This window comes from Python bivittatus, unplaced genomic scaffold, assembly GCF_059951505.1.
Source record: "Python bivittatus isolate LINGU-HERP-01145 unplaced genomic scaffold, Pbiv_v1 ctg000340_np1212, whole genome shotgun sequence".
In the NCBI taxonomy this organism is placed as follows: Eukaryota; Metazoa; Chordata; class Lepidosauria; order Squamata; family Pythonidae; genus Python; species Python bivittatus.
Genome location: NW_028277056.1, coordinates 18,737,793 through 18,761,922, shown reverse-complemented (window position 1 = coordinate 18,761,922; position 24,130 = coordinate 18,737,793). Strand labels below are relative to the sequence as shown.

The following is a 24,130-nucleotide window of genomic DNA, read 5'->3' as shown; positions in this document are numbered from 1 at the left end:
GACTCCATCATCCCTGCCAGCAGACTGGCTGCAAAGGCGGTGACCCGAAGGCAGACCAAGGGGGAGCGACGGGACGCGGCGCCTGAAGTAAGGCAAGGGTTCGCGGAGGCGGCGGAGCGGGACGCTTGGCTCAAGCAGAACCGAGAGGCGCTAACCAGCCAAGAGGGGTTGTGGTGGCACGAAGGAAAGCTGTACGTGCCCGAGGGTTGCCGACGGGAAGTCATGGAAAGAGCCCACGACAGCCGGAGCGCGGGGCATTACGGCTTCGTAAAGACGCTCCACTTAATCCGGCGGCAGTTTTGGTGGCCCACGCTCCGTAAGGACGTGGAGGCGTACTCGGGGGGTTGCCCGGTGTGCGCGATGGCGAAAGGGGCCAAAGGCAAACCTAGAGGGCTACTCCAGTCGGTAGCGGAACCCGACGGCCCATGGCAAGAGGTCGCCATGGACTTCATAGTAGAGCTCCCGGAGAGTAAGGGGAAGACCGCCATTTGGGTGGTTACGGACTTATTCTCTAAACAAGCGCACTTTGTAGCGTGCCGGCGAGTCCCCACGGCAGAGGGGTTGGCGAGACTGTTCGTGCAACATGTTTACCGGCTCCACGGCGCGCCCCGACGGGTCGTCAGCGATCGGGGCGGCAACTTCATCGCGCGGTTCTGGAGGGAGTTCCTGAAGCGGGTGGGGACGAAACAAGCCCTTTCTTCTGCGGCGCATCCGCAGACGGACGGAGCCACGGAACGCCTGAACGGGGGGCTCGAACAGTACCTGCGCTGCTACGTGGGGCACCAACAGGACGATTGGGCAGAGCTATTACCATTCGCGGAAGTGGCATACAACAACGCCGTCCACAAGAGTACCGGGTTCTCTCCGTTCAAAGTAGCCACCGGGAGAGACTTCGTCCCCATGCCGGAGTTGCCTCAGCCGGAATCCCAGATCAACTCCCTGGACGCCTGGTTCGCCCAAATCGACGCGACCCGGCGAGCGGCACACGCAGCATTGCAAAGAGCCAAAGCCGACTACAAGAAACACGCGGACCGCAAGAGGCTCCCCGAGGAGCAGTGGAAAGTGGGGGACCAGGTGTATCTGTCAACCAAAAACCTAAAGACGCACCAGGCATCGAACAAACTCAGCCCGAGGTTTGTGGGGCCGTTCCCCATTGCAGAGGTCATCAATCCAGTAACCGTCAGGCTGACGCTCCCGAAAAGCCTCGGGAAGATCCACCCGGTGTCCCATTGCAGCCTGCTAAAGTTGCACCAGCCGGGGAACGCCTGGCACAAGACAGAGGGAGTGCCACCACCCATCATGGTCGGGGGGGAGCAGCATTTCGAGATCAACCAGATACTGGACGCCCGGAGGCACAAGGGGCAGACCCAGCTCCTAGTGCAATGGAAACATTTTCCCAAGTCCCACAGCGAATGGGTGAGTAAAACCCACATAAGGGCACCGGACCTAGTGCAGGACTTTTACAAAAAATACCCCGGGAAGCCGAAATAGAGCCGGGGGGGGAATTGTCTTCAGGGGGGCGGTATGTCAGGTTCGGTCAGCACGGGGCTTCAGGGAAGCACGGGGCTTCAGGGAAGCTCGCAGCCAGACCACGCGGAATCCACCGGCGGTAGCTAGTGGGGAAAAGAGGAACTGAAAGCGCCGCTAATTAACGGGCCACCTGCGCCCAGCCAAACAGGAAAACTGCAGCGGAAGCTTTTAACTATAAACTGATAACGGCGCGAGCCAGCAATGAACGGGGCCGCAGGCAGCGAAACAAGATCGCAACGCAGCACAGAACCCGCGGGCTTGCACGTAACGGGGAGGAACCAACCCAGCCGGAGGGGGACTGGCAATCAAGGACAATGGACCCTGACCGATCCTGCCATCATGAACAATCAAGGGGGATTATTGGGGGCCAATAATCCGCAGCTGCAACGTGATCGCGGGGCGGGAAAAAAGCGCGGGAAGGGGGGAATATAACAAGTGATGCAATTGTACCAAGCCAGTCCTGGCTTTGCTTGTGACTACTACGTTACGCATGAGTAAACCTTCTTTGTGAACCACACGTGTCATGAGAGTTTCTCTGTCGAACGGGGCAAACCTTACAGAAACATCATGCTTTGGGGCTGTTTTATGCAAAGGGACCAGGTCGACTGATCCGTGTAAAGGAAAGAATGAATGGAGCCATGTATCGTGAGATTTTGAGTGAACACCTCCTTCCATCAGCAAGGGCATTGAAGATGAAACGTGGCTGGGTCTTTCAGCATGACAATATCCCAAACACACTGCCCGGGCAATGAAGGAGTGGCTTCGTAAGAAGCATTTCAAGGTCCTGGAGTGGCCTAGCCAGTCTCCAGATCTCAACCCCATGGAAAACCTTTGGAGGGAGTTGAAAGTCCGTGTTGCCCAGCGACAGCCCCAAAACATCACTGCTCTAGAGGAGATCTGCATGGAGGAATGGGCCAAAATACCAGCAACAGTGTGTGAAAACCTTGTGAAGACTTACAGAAAACGTTTGACCTCTGTCATTGCCAACAAAGGATATATAACAAAGTATTGAGATGAACTTTTGATATTGACCAAATACTTATTTTCCACTGTGATTTGCAAATAAATTCTTTAAAAATCAGACAATGTGATTTTCTGGATTTTTCCCCCCATTTTGTCTCTCATAGTTGAGGTATGCCTATGATGAAAATTACAGGCCTCTCTCATCTTTTTAAGTGGGAGAACTTGCAGAATTGGTGGCTGACTAAATACTTTTTTGCCCCACTGTATAATTATTTTACATAGCAAAAAATAATCAAGTGTTTTTTGAAGGAAGAGATCTGAGGAAAAATGAGTATAACTGAAAAAATGACTGCCTTTAAACAAAATCAAAACCAACATTAAAATATAATATATATGTTGTGAAAGAAAGGGAAGATGGTAAGGGTTGGGAAAAGAAAATAGAAACAAAAAAAAGATGACGTAAGAATGGGAGTTAGCATAATGAAAAATAAATCAACTGGTCACAATGAATTCACAATAGGCAGTGTCACTGCTACTGAAGACCAGAGACTGGGTGACAATGAATGTGACTGAAAGAGGAAGTTCATATTCATCTCTCTCTATTCCCATACAAAAACCGCAGAGATGACTTAAAGAATACTTAATTGTCACTGATTTTGAGAGTATTTCCAATTCCTTCCTCACCATATCACCAAGGTGTTTATGTGAGTAAGAACAGTTATGTTCTTTGGTAGCTACAGCAATGCCCTGCCCTTTCTAATCCAATGAGCTACTGACCTAAATATCAAAGAAAGAACTTCACAGACAATTTTGAATCAGACAGAGCAATTCAGAGACTGTCTGAATTAATGATACATATCTGTCTGTTTAATGATACATATTTAATCCTCAAATCCAGCTTTCTAATTTATAGGGATCTAGACTCAATTTACCCGCATGAATAAATGTTAGAAATACATATTTTAATGAAAAACTAAGTACTCAGCAGTTTAAAAATGTCTGCCTAGTCTCCCAACAGAACAGAAACAACAGGATTTGTAGACTGGAGTATTTATCCTCCAAGGCACTGACCTTACGCTTTATTTTAGTTATTTCTGGAGATTTCTGGGGAAGTTGTTTCAACTCAAGTGCCATGAGAAATTGATTTCCACTGCAATAGCATAGAATCAAACTGTCTCAGATCAGGCAAAGAAAAATTATAACTAGAACTACATGGAGTTACTTAGGACATGGATTTCATTTTAAAATTACTCTGTCCCGAGATAGAAAGAGTTGGCTGTCAGAGAAGTACAGAGGAGCAATGACCCTATGCAAGACTGGAGTACTTGACAAAATCTATATGTCCCAAATCTTGTTGACAGTCATCTTCTAAACATAAATAAAGATTATAACGTACTTGTCATTGACGAATGAATACATCAGGAGCCGTTCATCAATAAATTTCTTCCATTCTGGCTTTTCATTAGCTAGATCCCTGTAGTTATCATTAGACACAATTATACCATCTGACTCAAAAGCCAACTTTACTATGAACCTGTCGTCATAGCATACCACTCTTCTCCCTTGAACTCGACGTGATGGGGTGAACACCAGTATTTTCTCTTTTTCTAATTTACGCAAGATTTCTTGATCTAAAATATTGAAATTGAAAAAGGAAACATAATACAGAACACTGAAATTAAGACTTAATTCAGGCTACCTAGCTCTACCCTATGAAAGCCTTTAATACACACACACACATACAGTCAGATGATTTGGCTTAATTAAAGCAATTATTATTCTAATGGAAGCAGATAGTTACAATTAAACAACACATCAAAAATAAATATAATCTCTCTTTACCCATGAACTCGACAATTGTGCTTAGGACCAGGTGTCACTGTATTTAATTCCAATAATCTATAATAAAGCCTGTACTTTATTTCTAGATTTACTAGTACAATGAATAATTTTTTTAAAAATGAACTGTTATCTTTCCCATATATTAAGAGTATGCTGGGTTATTAAACACACAGTTATAATACTAAATTATAGTTCCAGTATCTGTAAAAATCAGAATTTGAGCAGCTTCTCCTAAAGATACATCCAACCAGGGTATACTAAAGGGCAACTTCCAGTGTCTACTGAGCTATTTGACTATCAATTGATATTACAGACATAGCCTTTCCCAGACATTTGAAGCAACTCAGTTTGAGGTGACCCAAGCTGAATTACATTCAGAGTTACTAATTCAGGATTTAGAAAAAAGGCCTTTTTTAATAATGAAATAGTTGCTGATAGGTTTGGGAATCTGTAGAAACATATTCAGATTTCATTTTTGTCCAAAATCGCAACAGCTTTTGTAACATTTAATTATATTTCACATTTTAATTCAGGATACAAATCTTTCCCAAGGAGCTTACGAGTAATGTCTGAATATATTAATGACCTCACAGCAAATTAAGTCATCAAGCCACAAATTTTAATCCAGTAAGCTAGCTAATAATTTTTCCTGCTCAGAATATTAGTAGATGTGTGACAAGCTACAGTAACTCTGTATTTAAATTTTTCATTTAATACAAGATTAACTTCTAAGTGACCTTTTTATTTGTAAACCTCTAGCAAAAATAGATGGGCAATAGATTAAATCAAGTGGCTCTAAGAAATATATGTTATTAATACATGAATACAATGTATCAAGCATTAAAAGATTTTTAATGCAGACATTCATAATAATTAATCAACATGATCAATTAAAACACAGAAATCCTATAAGCAAATGATGAAATATGTCATACAGGTAGACCTTGCTTAATGACTGCCCTGTTTAGCAACCAAAGTTACAACGGTGCTAAAAATGTAACTATACAACCAGTCCTCACATTTACAACCACAGCAGCGTCCTTGCGGTCACGTGATGGCCATTCAGCTGCTTTGAAACCAGTTGGGGTTTACAACTGTCGCAGCGTCCTGAGGTCACATGATTGCCATTTGCATGCTTCAAAGCCAGCTTGTGACAAGCAGAGTCAATGCAGAAGCCAGCAGTAAAATCGCAAATTGCTATTAATGTCTCGCTTAACAACTGTGGGTGATTTGCTTAACAACCGCAGCGAAAGTGACGTCGTAAGTCTGGCATGGTCACATGATCTTTCGCTTAACAATCATGTCACTTAGTGATGGAGTTGCAGGTTCCAACTGTGGTCATTAAGCGAGGACTATCTGTAATGTAAATTCCTCTCATTTTATGCTTGAGTTGTGATATCACACACAATGTAAGAGGCAGACCTTGCATTGACATCACAATGCACATTTCATCATTTTGACAAAAATCTCAGTTTGCTGTGGATGCCCCAAACTGGAACACAGTTTGATCCAGAATTGTATGAGTAGTAAAGAGCTCAAAAAACAGAACATTCCTGTTCCCTGCTTCTAAATGAAGCCCAATTGCAGTTCCCTTCTCCCAATTAAACCCCCATTAAACAACAAGTCTTTGAATGGGGGGAAACCCTTTAGAGAGGGATTATTTCATATACATCTGTGAATACTTGTCACTCGTTGAGATGGGTGGCTGTAGAAATCAAATAAATAAACATACAAAATGCTGTATTAAATAGGCCTTCAGACTGTTCCACGATAGGTCTGATTATGCTAAGCTAACAAACATTTGTTCAAGTGACACTACCTCATGTTCTTTTCCCAAAGGAATACCAACTTGTATACATATATTAAAAGATAGTACTTTTACAGAAAGGAGTAAGAAATAGTAAGCCAAAGGAATTAAAGACATGAGGTACGAAAAAGAGAAGGAAATATAGCTAAACCTAGTTTACACCACTATATTTCTTTATATCTACCTGTGTAGACTATCCTAGGTTCTACCACATCGGTATACCAATCATGCATTGTTTTTTTATTTTTTAAATTTCTCATCTCTCTCTCTCTTTTTGAGGAATTCATCAACTCCACGCAATGACTTTTTCAATCTTCCCCTTCCTCTCAATCAATGTACCTTCCTTCATATATTTCTTTTGTGATTCAATTCTTATTCATTCTTTCTGTATGACTAAACCACTTTCTTATCTGTCACTCACTTTTGTATTCAATCCACATTCAACATCCATTTATCCTTGATGCCATCTCTTCTTGTTTTATTGTACATACTTCTTAAGTGCCCCATTCCCATTGCATTCAATTTATTTTTATGTCTCTCCTGACATACCCAATTCTCACTTCCATAAAACAAATCAGGCAGTAGTATGTTCTTATACACAATCATCTTTACTTCTTTGAAAAACATTTCTTCTTCACAACAGAATGCATACTGTCCACTACATGTTGTTTAAAGAGGCACCAGGAATTTGCAAATTCTGATTTAAACTAATCTGACAACATCACTCCAAACTAGAGTACAAATTATAATATAGGTATCTGTTGGGTTTTGCATTTTTTCATATATTGCAATGCAATTCTGTATCAACATGTATCAACTTGATGTATTTTGAGAATATATTAGAATAAATACATATTTCAGGTGGGTCCAAAAGTGCTTAGATTTATGCATGAAGATGAAATAGATATGTTAATAAACAAATATTAACAGAGTAAGTACCAAAAATAGATTGATTCATCTCTAATGTAATTTAGAAGTTCCTGAACACAGAAAAAAGGTCAACATGATGTACTGATACTATTCGTTTCTGAGAATTTACCCTTATCTGCAATATTTTTTCACTGATCATTTTTGCATTAAATATGTAAGCATAAGTCAGTGCTTTAGTTCAAGACAGAATATCCTGTAAGAAAAAGTATTTTTCATACTTGGCCAACCATTTTGTTTAAACAATTTAATCAGAAGCCAATTTATTCTCTTTTTAAAGTAAAGAATTAAATCAGAGCTGAAATCTAGTATTCTGGTTATATTCATGGCTAGCCAGATAACCCCGCTCTTCAGCAGAAAGTGTTAAACCTCAACACATAAACACCACAGAAGTCGTCATTATTTGAAGTGAACAGTTCAGAATGTTTTAATTAAAGCAGTCCTTAAAATATGTACTTACTTAGAATAAGCAAGATCAAAACTGTCACAAATTTTGCAAATGAAGCTGCTGAAAGCTGATCAAAATATACCTGTAATGAGGGCATCTGGTCGAGACTGTTCTTTTCTCCACGCCGGAACAAACACTGTAACATCTTTGTGTCCTCTTTCCAAAAACCAGTCCACGGCCAGTTTTATCCCACGACAAGAGAATACTTCTTTGTTTCCATGGCTGAAACAGACATCCTAAAATTACTAATCTATATTACTGTAACTACCACTTTTTCATACATGTACGAATGGAGTCTATCTGCATTCTCTCCTCATAAGTGCAAAGCACTCCAAAGTAATTAACAAAAGCTAAGTGTGGCATTTAAAGACTCTCACAAAATAATAAATTGTCTGTAGACAAGAAACTTAAATTAGAAACTGGATTTTCAATTCAAAATGCCTATAGAAATAGAAAATATTATTTATTTGTACGTAAATTTGTATGTTGCATTTCTTTGACATATATTACTCCAAACCAGTTAATGTTTAAGTAGTATGACTTAATTTTACACATTTCAATCTTTTCAGAAATACATGATTAAAATATTTATTTTCAGTGTAATTTATATCACCTCCTGATGGATATACCAAAATTAAGCTACTTAACAGAGAGTAAAATATGGCAGGCAAATAGCTCAAGACCACCTGATTTTGAAAATGTTCAGATCCCAAGAGAAGAGAAACCAATACTCCAAAATAAAATAAAAATAAAAATAAAAAAGAAACATCTTTGCATCCTCAAAGCTATAGGGAAAATGTTTTTCCTAAAGCTTTGAGGATGCAAAGATGTTTCTTTTTTTTTTAATTTTTCAAAACCTATATTGTTCCAATAACGCTTTTGTGGTTACCACATTTCAGACAAAGCAGGGCAAGATACATTCATAGCCTTTCTAACTGAAATCCGAGTGATACTGTCATCTGTTGTGTAAAGGACAGAGCTATGCGAATTTCAATTTGTCTAGATGGCTGAGATATACCTCAAGAAGAGAAAGAAGGTAACGTGGTGCTGAGGAAGCACACTATTCTAGTTGCTCCTTGGATTCTTTTCTAAAGAGCCTATTTTTCATTTGTTTCAACTCTTTTTAATATATGTTTTTCTCATCGTTAATTGTATAAGATAATTCTTAACTTTATAATTGGGTATTTTATCAACCCTCTAGCACTACAACATGGGAAAAAGAAAGAAGCAACAGAGAGTAAGCTCCAAGTACATTCAGTACTCAAGTACTCTAAGTACATTCAGTAAACAACCCAGCAAAGCAGCAAAAAATGGACAATTTCCTGAAGAAAATAAAGATGAAAGAAGTAAGTAAATCTAATAATAGAGTGAGTCCATCCCACTTATTGAATATATTTGATGTGTTGAAGTGAGATTTTCAAACATAGATAGAGAGTTAACAATTATTAGAGCTTTCCTCCACTCTCGATGAAGAATCGGACTTTCCTTCATCATCCACCTCTGTGGCGGCGGCTGCCATTCGTTCAGCAACTGCACTACTTACAGAAAATGGTCAGAAGGGGAATCTCAACAATGAACATATTACTGACTTTATCTCCAGGCAATGTTTACTGACTGCACATTGTAATATCAATTTTTAATACCTATCAACAGTAAAAGGAAAGGTGGACAGAGTCCTTTATAGCGTTCACTAAGACTTATCAAGACAATTTAGCAGAGCTGGATGAAATACAAGACTCTGAAAATAAGAGTGAGCAAACTGCTATAAACTGAGAGAAAGTTCCTGGCCTTAATATCCAGGTAAGTGAAAATGGTGCTCAAACTCAGGAAGAGCTCTTTGTTAGCTGCAGGGGGAACAGGGAGAATGGAGCGAGAATAATCATATACTCCAAAATAACTTGATCACCCTACTGATCATTCATAAAAGATGTAATAGAGGCCAAAGGGAATCAAAAAATGCTGTTCATATGTCACTGAGTCAATTCCTTCATTGCCATCATTATATGATTGATTTAATTTACATAGAGTGGATGCCAAGCAATTCCAGATGTAAATGAAGCCTGCTGACATTTAAGCATCCCATTATCTCCAGTACAGGTAGTACTCATTTAATGCACTAATTGGGACTGGCAACTCCATCACTAAGCAAAGCAGTAATTAAGCAAAACATCACGTGACCGCAACTTCCAATCTCCTGCCGGCTTCCCCACTGACTTTACTTGTTGGAAGTCAGTTGGGAAGGTTGCAAATGGCGATCATGTGACAGCAGGATGCTCTGACCGTCATAAATGCATGACAGTTGCCAAGTGCCTGAATCACGATCATGTGACCACAGGGATGCTGTGACAGTTGTAAGTCCGAGGACCAGTTATAAATCACTTTTTTCAGCACCACTGTAACTTCAAACAGTCGCTAAATGAATAGTCGTTAAGCGAGGACTAGCTGTATGCTTTTCAAAATGAAGCAATTTCTAGGGTCCTTTTAAATCTTTCCAAAACGGGTATTTCATGAAGAGAAAATTATTTTAGTTCTGGTTGCACCACACCACCAAACTGTCACCGCTGTAAATTCAAAAAGGAAAGCTGCAAAAAGTCCTGGTAACAATGTCCAAGCAGTGTCCTTGAGAATGAGCTCTGTGAACAATCAGCTGCAGATAACACCTGGTGGTAAGATTATGAAACAGCTTCTGGAAGCAGATTTAATTGACACCTTTGGAGCTCTGCCAGGAGCTGAACAGGATGAGATATTAAAGAGATTAGACAAATTGAGATGAACATTGCAAATCATACAACCTGCAGCTGCACCACTGATCAAGTTAGTTTTGCCCACCTCTATAGCTGGATGCAAAGAATGTAATACGTCAAGCCTCCTTCTTACATATTTGAATTCAATACAGATCATACAACGAAATGGGAAATAAAAAAGGAATAGTTAGTTAGGTTCAAGTTTTGAAGAGGACTAGCCTTCAGTGACTGGAATTGATTATAGTGCACATACTTCTGATGTCCATACTCGATATGTATTAAGATCTAAAATTCAGGATATGAATTATATGCATCCTAATTTAGAACTATCCTCTAACTTATCAAATATTTTGACCATGGTTCAAGAGCAACTTACTATCACCCTAAGGGCTGAAATATTCAATAAGGCTGATGTGCTCTCATCTCTGTATTTAGTGATTGCACTGCAGGCTGCTTTAATTGTTATAGCTTTTTTAAGATTTTTCTGCGCTCAGAATTTCAGATACAGTTTAGGAACTAATGAAGGAAGAGTGTCAAATAATGAATACCCTTCCCTCATAATATGATTGATTTTTGGAATCCTCATAAATTCTCTCAAATTATATCACAGAATGTTGCTAGGTGGACTGCCAAGTTAAATGACTGTGCCTTTCCAAATTAGTGAATATATTATTCTTTTACAGGAGACATGGATTAATGAAGACCCACTTTTTAATAGGGATGCAAATCATTGTCCCTATATGTTCTCCCAGGAAATGGAGGAAGTAGATTATGTGTGTGTGTGTGCGCGTGCGTGTGTCTAATTCTGCTTATTTCTTTAGCATTATAGGTGAAATATTAGAATTTCCCCCTTTGGAAATATGCAATGTCAGTATTAATAAATTTTAATAACTTTACTTGGTTATTAATTCATGTATATATACTCCCCTTACGCACTCATTCTTTGATTAATGAAGCAGGGTACAAGTTAAAAAATTATTCCCATTTCCATGGGTTGTACCCAAATGCTCATATGATAGCAGCAGGGGACTGTAATGCAAAAATTGGACTTAATGAGCTTTATATGAAGTTTCATAGCTTTCCCCCCTGATTTTACAGCAGTACATTCCCTACTACTGCATCAATCAAAAGACCACAATACAAGCCTACAAAGATTGTGTACAATGCAACTTTTGGACGGTTTAGATCTTGTGGTTCTGAATAGCACATTGGATACAGAATATCCACCAGTGTATACGCACTGGGCTGGTACATAGCCCTCTTCAACAGAATACATTGCATTATCAAGGGCCCTAGTCTCACATCTGCTAAAATTTACAACTGGTATATGCCCTGATAGTGATAACTTTCCAGCTGTTCTCTATTTAAGAACACTGGGAAATACAGCATACTTGGGTGTTGGCACTATTCCTAAAATGGATTATGAAATAGGCCCAGCGTGGGTTAAATGGCCATTTCACAGTAGGATCATTTGGTGAAAGGCATGTTGAGTTCTAAAGAGGCTACACAGGTTCATTCTGCTGTTATGAAGGAGGTCTGGATGGATCTATTCTAGCAAATGATAATAAATTAGTGATACTGGTAATTGGTGAAAAACAGTCTTCTATTTTACTGGTTTGGTCCCCCTTATCTCCTCTGTTAAATTCAGAGTCAGCAAATGGAAAAGCTCCATCATACATAAACTGAATCATTGTTGACTACTCTCTGGAAACCATGCCAACCTTAGGTTATGACCAAGCCAGACCCAAGATAAGACAGAGAATAAAAGATAAAGAAGGCCAGAAAGCTCATCCTGTGTGTCAACAGAGGTTTATTTGGGTGCTCAACCCACTAATCTTAGTCCAGCTAGATACCTGAGGTAGGCTGAAATATTCAAATATAGGCAGTATACATTAGCATGATTTAACATTTTGCCTACAACTGTCTTGGTAGGTAGGTATAAGAAAATTCACAATGAACAGCTTTGTCCATGTGGAGCTGGTCATGTTGAAACCACTACTCATTTTCTTCTATACCAGTGTTTCTTAACACTTTTTTTCCTCTGAAGAACCCTTCCCACTTTTAAAAATTATGAAGGACCCCAAAAGAGCTTTTTGTATGGATTTAAATTAAATTAAAATAAATGCATCTGTTGCCGTTACAACTTCTCGTGATTGTTTAATGGGATTTTAATATTGAATTATTTTTCAACATAGACTGACAAATAATTTTGATTTCGCGGACTTCTCAGAGGGTCTTGGGGGACTGCGAGGGCTTCTAGGACCACACTTTAAGAAACACTGTTCTATGCTGTCCCTTTTATCAGGATATTCATCCACAATTAATTATTAATTTGACACCATTACTAGCAAATTATCAAGGACATCCAGCTTTATTTTATCTCTGGTATCTATTGTCTGACAGAATTGATAAGTGTCTCTCTGAACATTGCTAAAAATTGTTATATTGCCTGCAGATATTTAAAGGGAATAACTGCATGATTATTTGTGAGAGCATAGTACCCTATTTTATGTCTATCAATTGTTTCATTATTCTGTATTTTAGCTTATTATGGTTACTAACTGTTGCAAATTGTTAGCATTTTTGTTACATCTTAACATAAACTTTTGTGTGTGTGTGTGTGTGTCTGTGCCTTTGAGTCAGTCTTGGCTCCTGGCAACTGCCTGGACAAGTCCCTGCACTTTTCTTGGCAACATTTTCACAAGTGATTTGCCACTGCTTCCTTCCTGGAGCTGAGAGTGTGACTGGGCCAAAGTCCGTCAGCTGGCTTCATTCCTAACTAGAACTCGCAATCACCCGGTTTCTAGCCTGATGCCTTAACCACTACACCAAACTGGCTCTCTACTATAGTTTATATTTTATTTTGCTATTTGCTGCTCATTGATTTAAAAAGTTCCTCTCCCTACCTCAAGAAATCATCCAGAAAGCCCCTAAAAACGAAGTACAGTGGTATCTCGGGTCACGACCACTTCTGTTCACGACCAATTCGGGTCACGAACAGCTCCGTTCGCAAAATTTTGCTTCTGTTTGCGAACGCTGGATCGGGTGACGAACAGGATCCGCGGCCATTTTCCCTCCCATGACACGTGGTCGTGGCTTCCTGTAGGGAGGGGGACTCTCCCTCCAAGCAATAACCGCCTCCCCACCCGCCTTCCTGTCTTCCACGCCAGAAGTCGCCTCGAGCAAGGTTAGCGTTCTCTCTCTTCGTACTGCACTATACTGTATTTTGTTTCATATTTTTGTGGTTTAAAAAAAAATACATATGGTTCAGAATGGATTAACCGTAATTACATTGAACCTTATGGGAAAATTTGATTCGGGACGCGACCAAAATTGGTTGGCGACTAAATTCGGAGGGGTCAGGACAGATTAACCGTATTTACATTGAACCTTATGGGAAAATTTGATTCGGGTTGCGACCAATTTGGGTTGCGACCAGAGTCGCGGAACGAATTAAGTTCGTGACCCGAGGTACCACTGTACAAATGTTTTTGGAGGCTTATTAAAAAACTGAAGATGATATAGGCTCCCTCATAGAACACCCTACAGTATCCAGATTCTCAATCTTTTTTTTAAAAAACTTCATGATACAATCTTTGTAACTGCTCTTCAAAACCTAGCTCATTGCTAGTTTTTTTTTCTGATAAAAGAATGCATCTTCATTTTCACAGGTAAAACAGAACCTTCATTCAAATAATAATCCCTCAGATAAGAATGGGACTCTCTGAGGTGTCACAGAGTAGCAACGGAGAAGTACCATACTTCTGGTCTATATACAAACCATATAGGTTTGTCAGTCTAACAGAATTAATTCAAGTGGAATCTTGATTTCTAAAGAAACATCTAGATTAAATAGAAGCAAAGTTCTATTTTTCAATTACAGAAGATCTAATCTATGTTTGTATTAATGGACTTTTTCCCATTTATGCCACTATCTGAAAGCAGTCTTTCTCTTCAGCAATAGCTCTCTATCTACTATAAAACAGTGTTTTATGGTAGCTTTCAGATAGTAGCACAAATTCGTGGGATGTACTGGAAATCAGCTAATGAAGGCGTATGAGTTCTTTCTTCTCACATTACTGTTTATTCTTTCTTTGTAATGATTACAAATCATTGTCTGCGTTTTAAAATGGCATGAGGGTACACTCATAAAACCAACACCACCCCTTTAAGTGGGAACTGTATTTACTTTGAAACCACTACCAGTACTATTTTTAAAAATGGTCTACATTAACCACAAAGAGAAAACACTTGTTTCTCTTTCGGGGAATGCTTAGATGATGGGTGGATACTGTAGACTACTTGCATTTCTCAATTGATTTCTATGGGTTTCTGGGATTTAAAAACAGTGTTTGAACTGTAATTGACTTAAAGTCAATTGAAGTATCTTTCATATTGTTCTTTCATGTCTTTTGTCTTTTCCCAAGATGGAACAAACAGAAATAGCACAATGGACAGTGAAAAAAGGAAGTTATCCTCCTTCCACCTCAATGATTAGAAGCTCCATCTGACAATCTGACAATTTTCAGTGTTTGCTACTCCTTTTGAGTGACCAGGACAGTGCAGAAATACTGTTAGGGCATCATCCATCCCACAACACATTATTCTCTCTTTCTGAAGTAGCTTGAGTGATTTGTGGTTTGCCACTGCATGATTACCCAAGATTTCTTGTCCTAGGGGATTGTAAGTCCTCAATGAGGTTGCCTAGTCAAAAGCAATTCAGGATTTCACGTCCCCCATGAAGACTGTGGAACTGTCTCAACTGGTATCTGACCCTTGGAACACCCCCCCCCCGCAATCCAATAGCTGGGCACATCTGGTATAGACTTCATATTTTGTGCAGCTGGAACCTGTAAATGAAGTAGTTTTCTGTAACTCCATCATTCTGGATGGATCAGTTTTGACTGGTGGCTCCTATAAACTTCTGCAGAGGTTACAATGGTGAGAGACAAGTGCCTGGTGATTCAAATGGTGTTCTGAATACACTTAAGGAATCTCCCTTATCAGGATTGCCTCCCAAGAGTCCTTTGGTGAGGAGTTGGTGCCTCTTCCAAACTAGGACTCACAGGAATGGGGAACCACAGACACCAGTCTGGAAAGAGCAGGAGGCAAACTCTTCTCCTAGAATGGAAATAGCTTTAGATGAGGAACTGCTAGAACCTATCCTGTACCTCTCCCTGATCCTATAGTGGAGACAGACTGCAAGAGCAGAGATGCAGTAAGCAGCTGAGACCAAGAGCTGGTAGGAGCAAGGCTATTCCTGTGCAATTAAGTAGGATCTAGAGGGAGACCTCTTACCTGGTGGATTTAAGTAAGTTTACTGTCAGCTCTCATTGCTTCTTGCAACTGAAGACCTTTTCTAACATATTGTGAATTCTTCTATGACTCCAGAGACATGTGTCTCAAAGCACTGGACAGTCTATGACTCCTTATCTCTTTCACTTGACTATGTTGCCCTAAAAAACTTGACATGACCTGCTACAGACAAACAAGTATGAAATATTGATGTTTCTTGCAAGCCTCCTTCTTTCTCCAGACTATCTACCTATTGTTTGCTTAGCTCCTCTCAACTTCTCATCAGCTATTTTCCTAGCAAAGGGATTTATAACTATTGTAGTATAATGCTGCCTTGTCTGTTTACAACACTGTTGAATCCAGGGTTGTGGAACATGGAGGGGACCCAGGCAGTCAACACTATTATTCCTAAGTGCATTATTGACTGTACTGGTAGTTAATCAGCATCTTGGTTTATCAGGTAGCTGATAGCAAAGGGCAGGTGCACAAGCAGAGAAAACTCTCAGGATGCAATGGATCAAAGAGTGGGGCCCTTTTAAAGAACCATCTGAAATCCTCCTCCATGGCAGTGGATACAGCAAAGAAGATACACTTTTCTGCCTACAACAAGCAAGTTATGCTTTCTCATATGGTGCAATGTCTCCTCCATGAGGATAATGGGAGAAGGGATCCAGAGAAGTTGGGATGCTTGCTATAAGCAATTTTCATTGTTCTTTGCAAAGTAAGTTGATTGGACTCACTTTGACTTGGATTCCAATGTTGGACAAGTCATGAGGAGGTAAACTTGACAACTGTTTTCTTATTCCTATGGATTATTTTCAATTTACAGAACTTGGAGAAATGGACTGGAGGATGTGGAAAGATGAAGGGTCACCACCTCCTTGCTTGGATTGTCCCTCTTGACTGATTAAATCAGCCAGGTAGGGACTGACAGTGATTGAGATTTGGATTTCCCTTTTTCTTGCTTTAGCAGGGATATATGTAGCCAAATAAGATCTCTGGTCCATCTAGACCAGTACTCTCAGCACTGATCAGCAACAGCTCTTCAGTATTTCAGACCAGAATTTCTCAACCCCTAACTCTAGGTGCTGCAGAAAGAATCTTGGCCTGAACATGAGCTTGTTTTCTGTACAGTTATAGACTCCTCATCCTCCGCTGGTACTCTAGGAATTGTTTCTGCCACTTCATCTCTCTGAACTTCTCAGTAAACCAAGGAGACCCCTGAGAGTGGCATGCAAAGAGAGGCAACTTGGGAGCAATCACATCCAGCACTCTCAGAAACTTTGAATTTCAGAGCTCAGCCAGGCTCATAAGGAACTGCCTGCCACATCACTGAAAAAATCCCCAGGTGCCTGCTGAACAGCAACTAGACTTACAAAGCATATAGGAAGAACGATCCTTAGAGTCTCCTTCTTTCAGAGGCACTTCATATGCATGTTAACTGGAAAGTGATTTAACTATGGACAAGAACTAGTTACATCTTCAGGTCCCAGCCATCCACTCCGAAGTGCCACCTGTGTAAGTACGGCCATTTATCACTTGAGACAAGTTGAATTCTTGAGCCATTCCAGAGGCCACCTCCAGGGCATGATTTATTTATGAATAGGCTGACTCTAAGTGGTGCACAACAGGCAATAGTCACAGGTAATGTAATAACAATAAAATACAAGGACAGTAAAAGAATATGGTTTACAAAAATTGCAATTAATATAAAGCTTCCTACAACACTCAAATCACAAAGGCCTTCTGGAACAGCTACATTTTTACAGAAGACCATGAGGGTGAAGGCTACTGAAGCTATTCCAGAGGAGGGCACCTCCCACAGAAACTGCCCATGGGGGTGGGGGGCTCCTCTAGCATCTTTCAATAGGTGAGGTATCCTCTGTGACTCCTACAGGTATCCTCTGTATTAGAAAGGCTGAATCTACATGGGATAGGCAGTCTCAAAGATACTCAAGGCCATACAGAGTATGAATCATATAGAATATTTTAAATTGCACTAAGAAACCTGCACTCCTTCCACAGCAATGAGGTTACATGGCAGTAATAAGGCTATCCCATTGACATGTGGGCCACTGAGTTTCCACCAAGTAGTGTTTCTGGATGGGCTTTAAGGACAGCCCCATATAAAGCAAATTACAGTAATCCATATGGTAATTATGAATTCCTCAGCCCTTTCAGTTCTCAGCCCTGGACATGATGCAAGAATCCAACATCAGCTCTGAGATAATGTTCAGGAGCCCAAGAAAAGAAATTGCTGAGCAGCAAGGTGGGCAGTACACCAGCAGTATCCCTAACTTGACCCCACAGCCCAAGTTCAAATACTGGCGCTCACATCCACTTACGTGTGGAGTAGGGCCCTTGGTTAAAGCCAAGGTCTCTATCAGAATCATCACTACCACCTCTTGGAGTTATGGTTGCTGAAGCACCTCAAACCCAGGAGGGCAAATTTCAGACAGGGCAATTGTAGAGAAGCACAGATATGACCTGGGAGAAATGGCTTTCAAAAGTAATATCAATTCTTTGAGGTAGGCCAGGTCAGGAAACAAACTACACAAGTAATACTGGAACTCTAATTTATTGATATAAGAGAGCCAGTTTAGTGTAAGGGTTAAGCATCAGGCTAGAAACCAGGAGACTGAGAGTTCTAGTCCCGCATTAGGCACAAAGCCAGTGACTTTGGGCCAGTCGCGCGCTCTCAGCCACAGGAAGGCAAACCACTTCTGAAAACTTGCTACGAAAACTGCAGGGACTAGTCCAGGCAGTCACCAGGAGCCAACACTGACTTGAAGGCACCAAAATAAATATGGGAGTGAGTGAGTGAGTGAGTGAGAGAGGTGACAGTAACAGAATCTTGAAAGCCTGACAAGATTTCCCTCCCTCCCACTTATACCAAAGAGAGTTAAAGTAGAGCCAATTTAAGTTTCTTTCTAATGTTATCTTCTTTTCCCAGCTTAAATTACATTTTGCTGTGGCATTCTTTCTCCAAGGTCATCTCTGTGTTTCTCTATAGCAATACTTCCCACACCTAATCAGGTACCCATTAAGTGTGCCAGGTCTTCTAACACATTTCACACAAGTTTCGACTTGTTACATATGGACTGAGCATTCATCAATATCAGACTGAGGCCAAGATGTCCAGCAAACTACCATTCTCTTGGTCCCAAGAAAGAGGCATTTGGGTTATTAGAGGGGACCTGCACCCTATTATTCTTCTTTTAGAAAAGGAATTAGAATATTGGCAATCCTTTTCAATTTCAATTAATTTTCAATGATTTAAAGAATCAGATTTTAAATCATGGGATAGCACTTGAAGATGGTCTTGAACTCACCACTTCTTCTACCACATTCTGACTGAGCTGCAATTTATTGAAGTATTACAAATGCTTTTACACTGCTTAAGAGTCTTGATGACTGAAGCAATGTAAAAGCATCTGTATTAAAAAAAAAAAAACCTGAACAAATAAATGATTTGTGGCTGGCCCAGAATGTGACTGGTACTGGCAACTGCTTTCTAAACCCAGTTCAGAGTGCTCACTTTGGTAGATAAAATTTTACATGACTTATGCTTTAATTACTTGGGGCAATGCCCACCCTGCATTCTTAGGTCCTCAGATGGAGCAGTTTGAAAAGTCTTTTCTTTAAAGAAATTTGTGAGGAGAATCCTGTTTAAAAATCACTATGAGATTTGTCTGTTAATGAAAACCAAGTTTTAGTTTTCACATGGAATAGAAGCTAATCTGATCAATATAACTGTAATGCATTTATGACTTTGAAAGCAAGATCTGCAAGTGGCAGATTTATTAGGCAAAAGTGTTTAACTTTGTGCTTTGAGGTGCTATGTGGACCAGAGTATTGTGTATCAAGGAATAGGGTGACAAAACCATTGGAGGAAAGAAGAGAGGATTACTGGAAAAAGAAGGGATGTGCAACTGATGATCCTAGTAGGAACAGGAAGAATTGGGAATAAAGACCTGTAGGCAGAGTAGCTGCTAAAGGGCTAGAGAATGAAGAAAAGGCGCTACGCTGGAAAAGACAGCGTTTTCCTCTTCCTCCTTATCTTGTAAAATTCGAGGCTTAGGAAATTGAAGTAAAGCAAAGCTGTCTAGAAAAGGAGTTAACAAATGCCAGTGATTAAATTAAGCAACTGTATGGATAAAGGAGGAAGAGACTGAAACAGTTAAGAAACTTCAAGGAAGTTCTGTTAATAAATGTATACTAGATTGTTAAGCTAGGCATATAATTAAGGCGTGCACAGTCACAGTAGATATAACTGTATATTGGAAATAAAAGCAGAAATTATTTACTTTGTTTGCACTATAGCAGTAACCATTACTTTAGTTGGAAGAATACTGTGTCTTGATTAGTTTCTGTTCCTTTCCTACCCTCCAACAGTATGCAATAGTTGTTTTGAATACTGTTTCAACCATTCTGGAAGTGTTTCATGCTTGCAACCAAGTGTTTTGAACTTGAAGGAGAGGTGTTTTCAAGCTCAAAATGCTTCCAAAATGACTGAAACATTTCAAGCTTGAAAATGTTTCAAATTCAAAAAACCTTTGTCCACTATTGGCTTATATTCGCTATATGTTCCATTTGTGGGAGGGGTTCCTTTATTTCATTATTTGTCTGTTGTTCGAAATTTCTGATATCAATTATTTTTACTGCTTATTGTATGCTGATAGGAGATTGAACAAGATAATAACTATAATACGTATTGGTAAATGATTCGACCTAAAAGAATGTAATATTTAAAACAGCATTATTGGAATGGGGAAATTAGATGATAGGAACTTTCATCTGATTGGTATAGGAAGCCTGTTCAACATTTTAATCCTTTCATGGAGGTGGGCTGGTTAAGAAAGGGTCTTACTGTAGCTCCACTGATTGATTATATTCCATCAAGTTGGTGTTGACTCACAGCAGATTTGCTCCATGACAATCTGTCTTTAGGTCTTCCAATGGTGCATCCATTGCTGCTGTAACAGTCCATCCACCTTGCTGCTGATCTTCCTATTCTTTTTTCTTCCACCTTTCCCAGCATCAGAGCCTTCTCCAGAGAGCTAGGTCTCCACATAATGTGCCCAAAGTACAATAATTTGAGCCTGGTCATTTGTGCCTGGAGCGAGAACTCGACTGATTGTTTGATGATCCATTTGGTTTATTTTTGTGGCTATCCATGGCATTCTCAGGAGTCTTCTCCAACATCAAAGTTCAAAAGTGTCAATGTGCTTTCTATCCAGCTTTTTCAAAGTCCAACTTTCACGACCATAAAGTGTCACAGGGAATACCATGACCTGAACAATTCTGATCTTTGTAGGTACAGACACATCACGGTATCTGAGTATCTTTTCCAAGGCCTTCATGACTACTCTACCAAGTGCTAGTCTGAGGCTTATTTCTTGACTGCCTGTCCCTTTACTCTTGATGGTTGATCCTAAAACATAGAAGTTATGTATATTTTGTCAGTTCTAACAGTGGTTGCATTGGTTTGTAATGTAAAGACTAATTAGGTTGTAATTAGTCTTTATATTTTAGTCCCATTTTTTCCACTGTGTTCCTTGACTATTATCACTAGAGTTGCAGATCTTTTGCATTTTTGGCTATCAGAATAGTGTCATCAGCATAGTGCAGGTTATTGATGTTTCTTCCTCCAATTCTAAACCACATCTTCTTCCAATCCAGCTTGCCTTTATATTTGGGATATAGTTGAACAAATAAGGGGAACATATACAGCTTTGTCTCATTCCTTTGCCAACCTGGAGCCAGTCTGTTTCACCATGTTCTGTCTGTACTATGGCTTCTTGACCTGCATACAGGTTTCACATGAGGGCAATGAGATATTCTGAGATTCCCATTTTTCTACAGCTTGACATGACCAACACAATCTGTAATCAATGAGGCACATACTGACTTATTTTTGGTATTCTTTGGCTTTCTCAATTATCCAGCACGCATCAGCAATAGTGTCTTTATCAGCCTTTTCTAAAGCCAGCTTGAACATCTGGCATCTCCCTTTCCATACAGGGCTCTAATCTGTGTTGGATGATTCTAAGCATTATTTTGCTAGTATGTGAAATTAAGGATATTGTATGACAATCTGCATACTGTTGCTTTATTTGGTATTAGAATGTAGGCTGGTATTTTCTAATCTGTTGGCCATTGTGTTGTTCTCCAGATTTGCTGGCATAGCTTGGCTAGAAAATTTACTGATTCTTCTTCTGTTTCTTGCCATCAGTTTCTCACTTGATAATGATCAGACTGCTGATCTAACTTCATCTTCTAGTACTAGAGGTTCTTGTAAATAAGGATTATCTTCTAAGGTATCTTGGAGGTTGATATTGCAAGACAAATACTGGCTTATCATTAACCAGTGTTTATGTATTTTACAATGTAGCTACCAGAGTTATAAAGTCATGACAACATGCTGCAAAGGAAATTTGCTTTGAAGCTTTAATTATTTTTATTTATTAGTTTCAAAAGTGGTGAGTCAAGTTGCTTATCTCACTGCTTACAGGTATAAACACTGACCATAATGGCCTGGCTTCCTATGTGTTCCCTAAAATTTAATCAGCTATGTATTTTATTATGTTTACCTGGTTTATATGCCACTCCAATCCAGCATTACTCTGAGCCACCTGTATTCCATTCTTAAAGAATAAAACAGTAAAAGCAATACAAACTAACAATAAAAAAGCAGCAAAAAATTACAAAGAATAATGCCAGCCCAGCCCAATTTATACCAGATCTACTCCAAGGACTTTCTTAAAAAGTCAAGCTCAACAGTGTAGGGACTAACCTAATCTTGGGAGGTAAACTACAGTATTCCAAATAAGATGGGCTACAATTGAGAAGACTCAACTCCTTAGTCCCTGTAAATGACATTTCCTAAGGGTAGGAAGCTGGACTGAGCTTCCTTTACTCGATCTTATCAGATGGGCATAAACTGCTAGGAGTTGGTGGTCTTATAGATATCCAGACCCAAAGCCACATAAGGCTTTCAAGGTGACAACGATCATCTTGAATTGTACCAGAAGCCAACTGGCAGTTAGTGCAGGGATGTTACTTGAACAGCTGTATTCCAGACTGGCTGAACATTCTGGATAGTTTTCAAGGACAGCCCTGTAGAGCAAATTGTAATAATCCAAACTGGAGATGACTATGGCATAAGTAGTGGTAAACTGGGCCTTCTGGTTCAGGAAAGGTTGTAACTGGTACACCAGATGTAACTGTGCAAAAGCTCTCTTGGTCATAGCTACCACCTGGTTGTGGAAGTTTAATAACATTTTTGATACTGGAGATGGCTTAGGCATTGATAAAATCATGTCACAAGTAAAGGCTGACCCTGGAAAGAAGACAGATAACAAAAACCAGACTGTTGTCTTTCCTAATGGTGTGAAAGAAGGTAGTCTGTGGGCACAATAAATGTCATTGTTTATGGTACATAATGATAGTATCTAAAACAGGAATAGTATCCTGTTTGTATAGAAGAATGTAGGGGCACCATGTAAGGTCAACCCCAAAGTATTATCAATATTATACATTCCAGTTATAGAGGACATGGTCTTCAATCAAGAGTTGTGGGTCCTGGGCTATCACCCTTATTTCTACAGCATTACTTAGCTTTAGTGCAGCAATTGATATATTTACTGAAAGTAGATAAATATGTATATACAGCCATGGAGATGACCTTGGAGAAATTATTCAGAGATCATTACAACAACATGTGCAAAAACACGTGCTGAGACCCAGAAACCAGAAAAATTTTAGGAAGAGACTCAGGCTGGCCTCTTCCTGACATATAACAGGGAGTAAAGGGAAGATGCAGTCAGGATTGTTACAACAGCCTATTGCCATAAAGTATAGTTCTGGTCATCTTCTGAAGTCTGTTTCCTGAACTAGTTAGCCTTAAAAAGCTGTCATCAGTCTTACAAGCCTGATGTCTTCCCTTTCCTCCCCTTCATGGCCCAGGGAATGAGGGAGGGCCTAATCTTGAGTCTTTTCCTAAGACTTCCCCGTTTCCTGGGCTCAGTGTATGTTTTTGTACAAGTTGTTGCAATCATCTGTGAATAGTTTCTCCAAGGTCATCTCTGTAGCTCCCTATAAAGTGTCATTTTCTCAGTGACGTATCAACTTTTGATGCCATTATAAATATGATCTTTGACAAGATTTGAAAATTTATAGGTTAGACATAGGCAATGTGGTCCCTGCAGACCCCAGTGCCTTTGGACACCTCCTTGTTCCTTACCTGGCTTATCTCTTAGATTTTTAAAATTAAATCAATAAATAAGCCGGCACATTGCAAAAGGAAGCTCCTGCCTCCATCTTCATCTTTATTTCAAACAAAAGCTGTAAGCCCACTTAAACTTCATATTTATTCCTAAAAAATAAAATAGTGAATGACTGCAGCTCAATACATCTGCCTATTTGATCAGGGGGGAAAAGGCAAGCTGAACTAGATGCCTGATGAGGGCAGTAACAGAGAAAGTCAATGATAAATGGATATTCTGCGACTGTTCAACATAACAACCATTTTTGAAAGAGACAAGCCCAAAGCACGGCAGATATTTTGAATGT

General features: G+C 39.9%; 1 protein-coding gene across 4 annotated transcripts in view; it reads right to left on the bottom strand.

The window, feature by feature from the left end:
• The window catches only part of ZC3H12C (zinc finger CCCH-type containing 12C), a 75,722-nt gene that overhangs the window by 15,925 nt on the left and 35,667 nt on the right, over positions 1-24,130 (bottom strand). For all 4 annotated transcript variants that reach the window (XM_088140642.1, XM_088140644.1, XM_088140645.1 and 1 more), the window contains 2 exons: positions 7,600-7,739; positions 3,890-4,124 (listed from right to left, as the gene is read on the bottom strand). In XM_088140642.1, the coding sequence (XP_087996768.1) occupies positions 3,890-4,124; positions 7,600-7,739 (375 nt within the window). The remainder of the gene's footprint in view (positions 1-3,889; positions 4,125-7,599; positions 7,740-24,130) is intronic.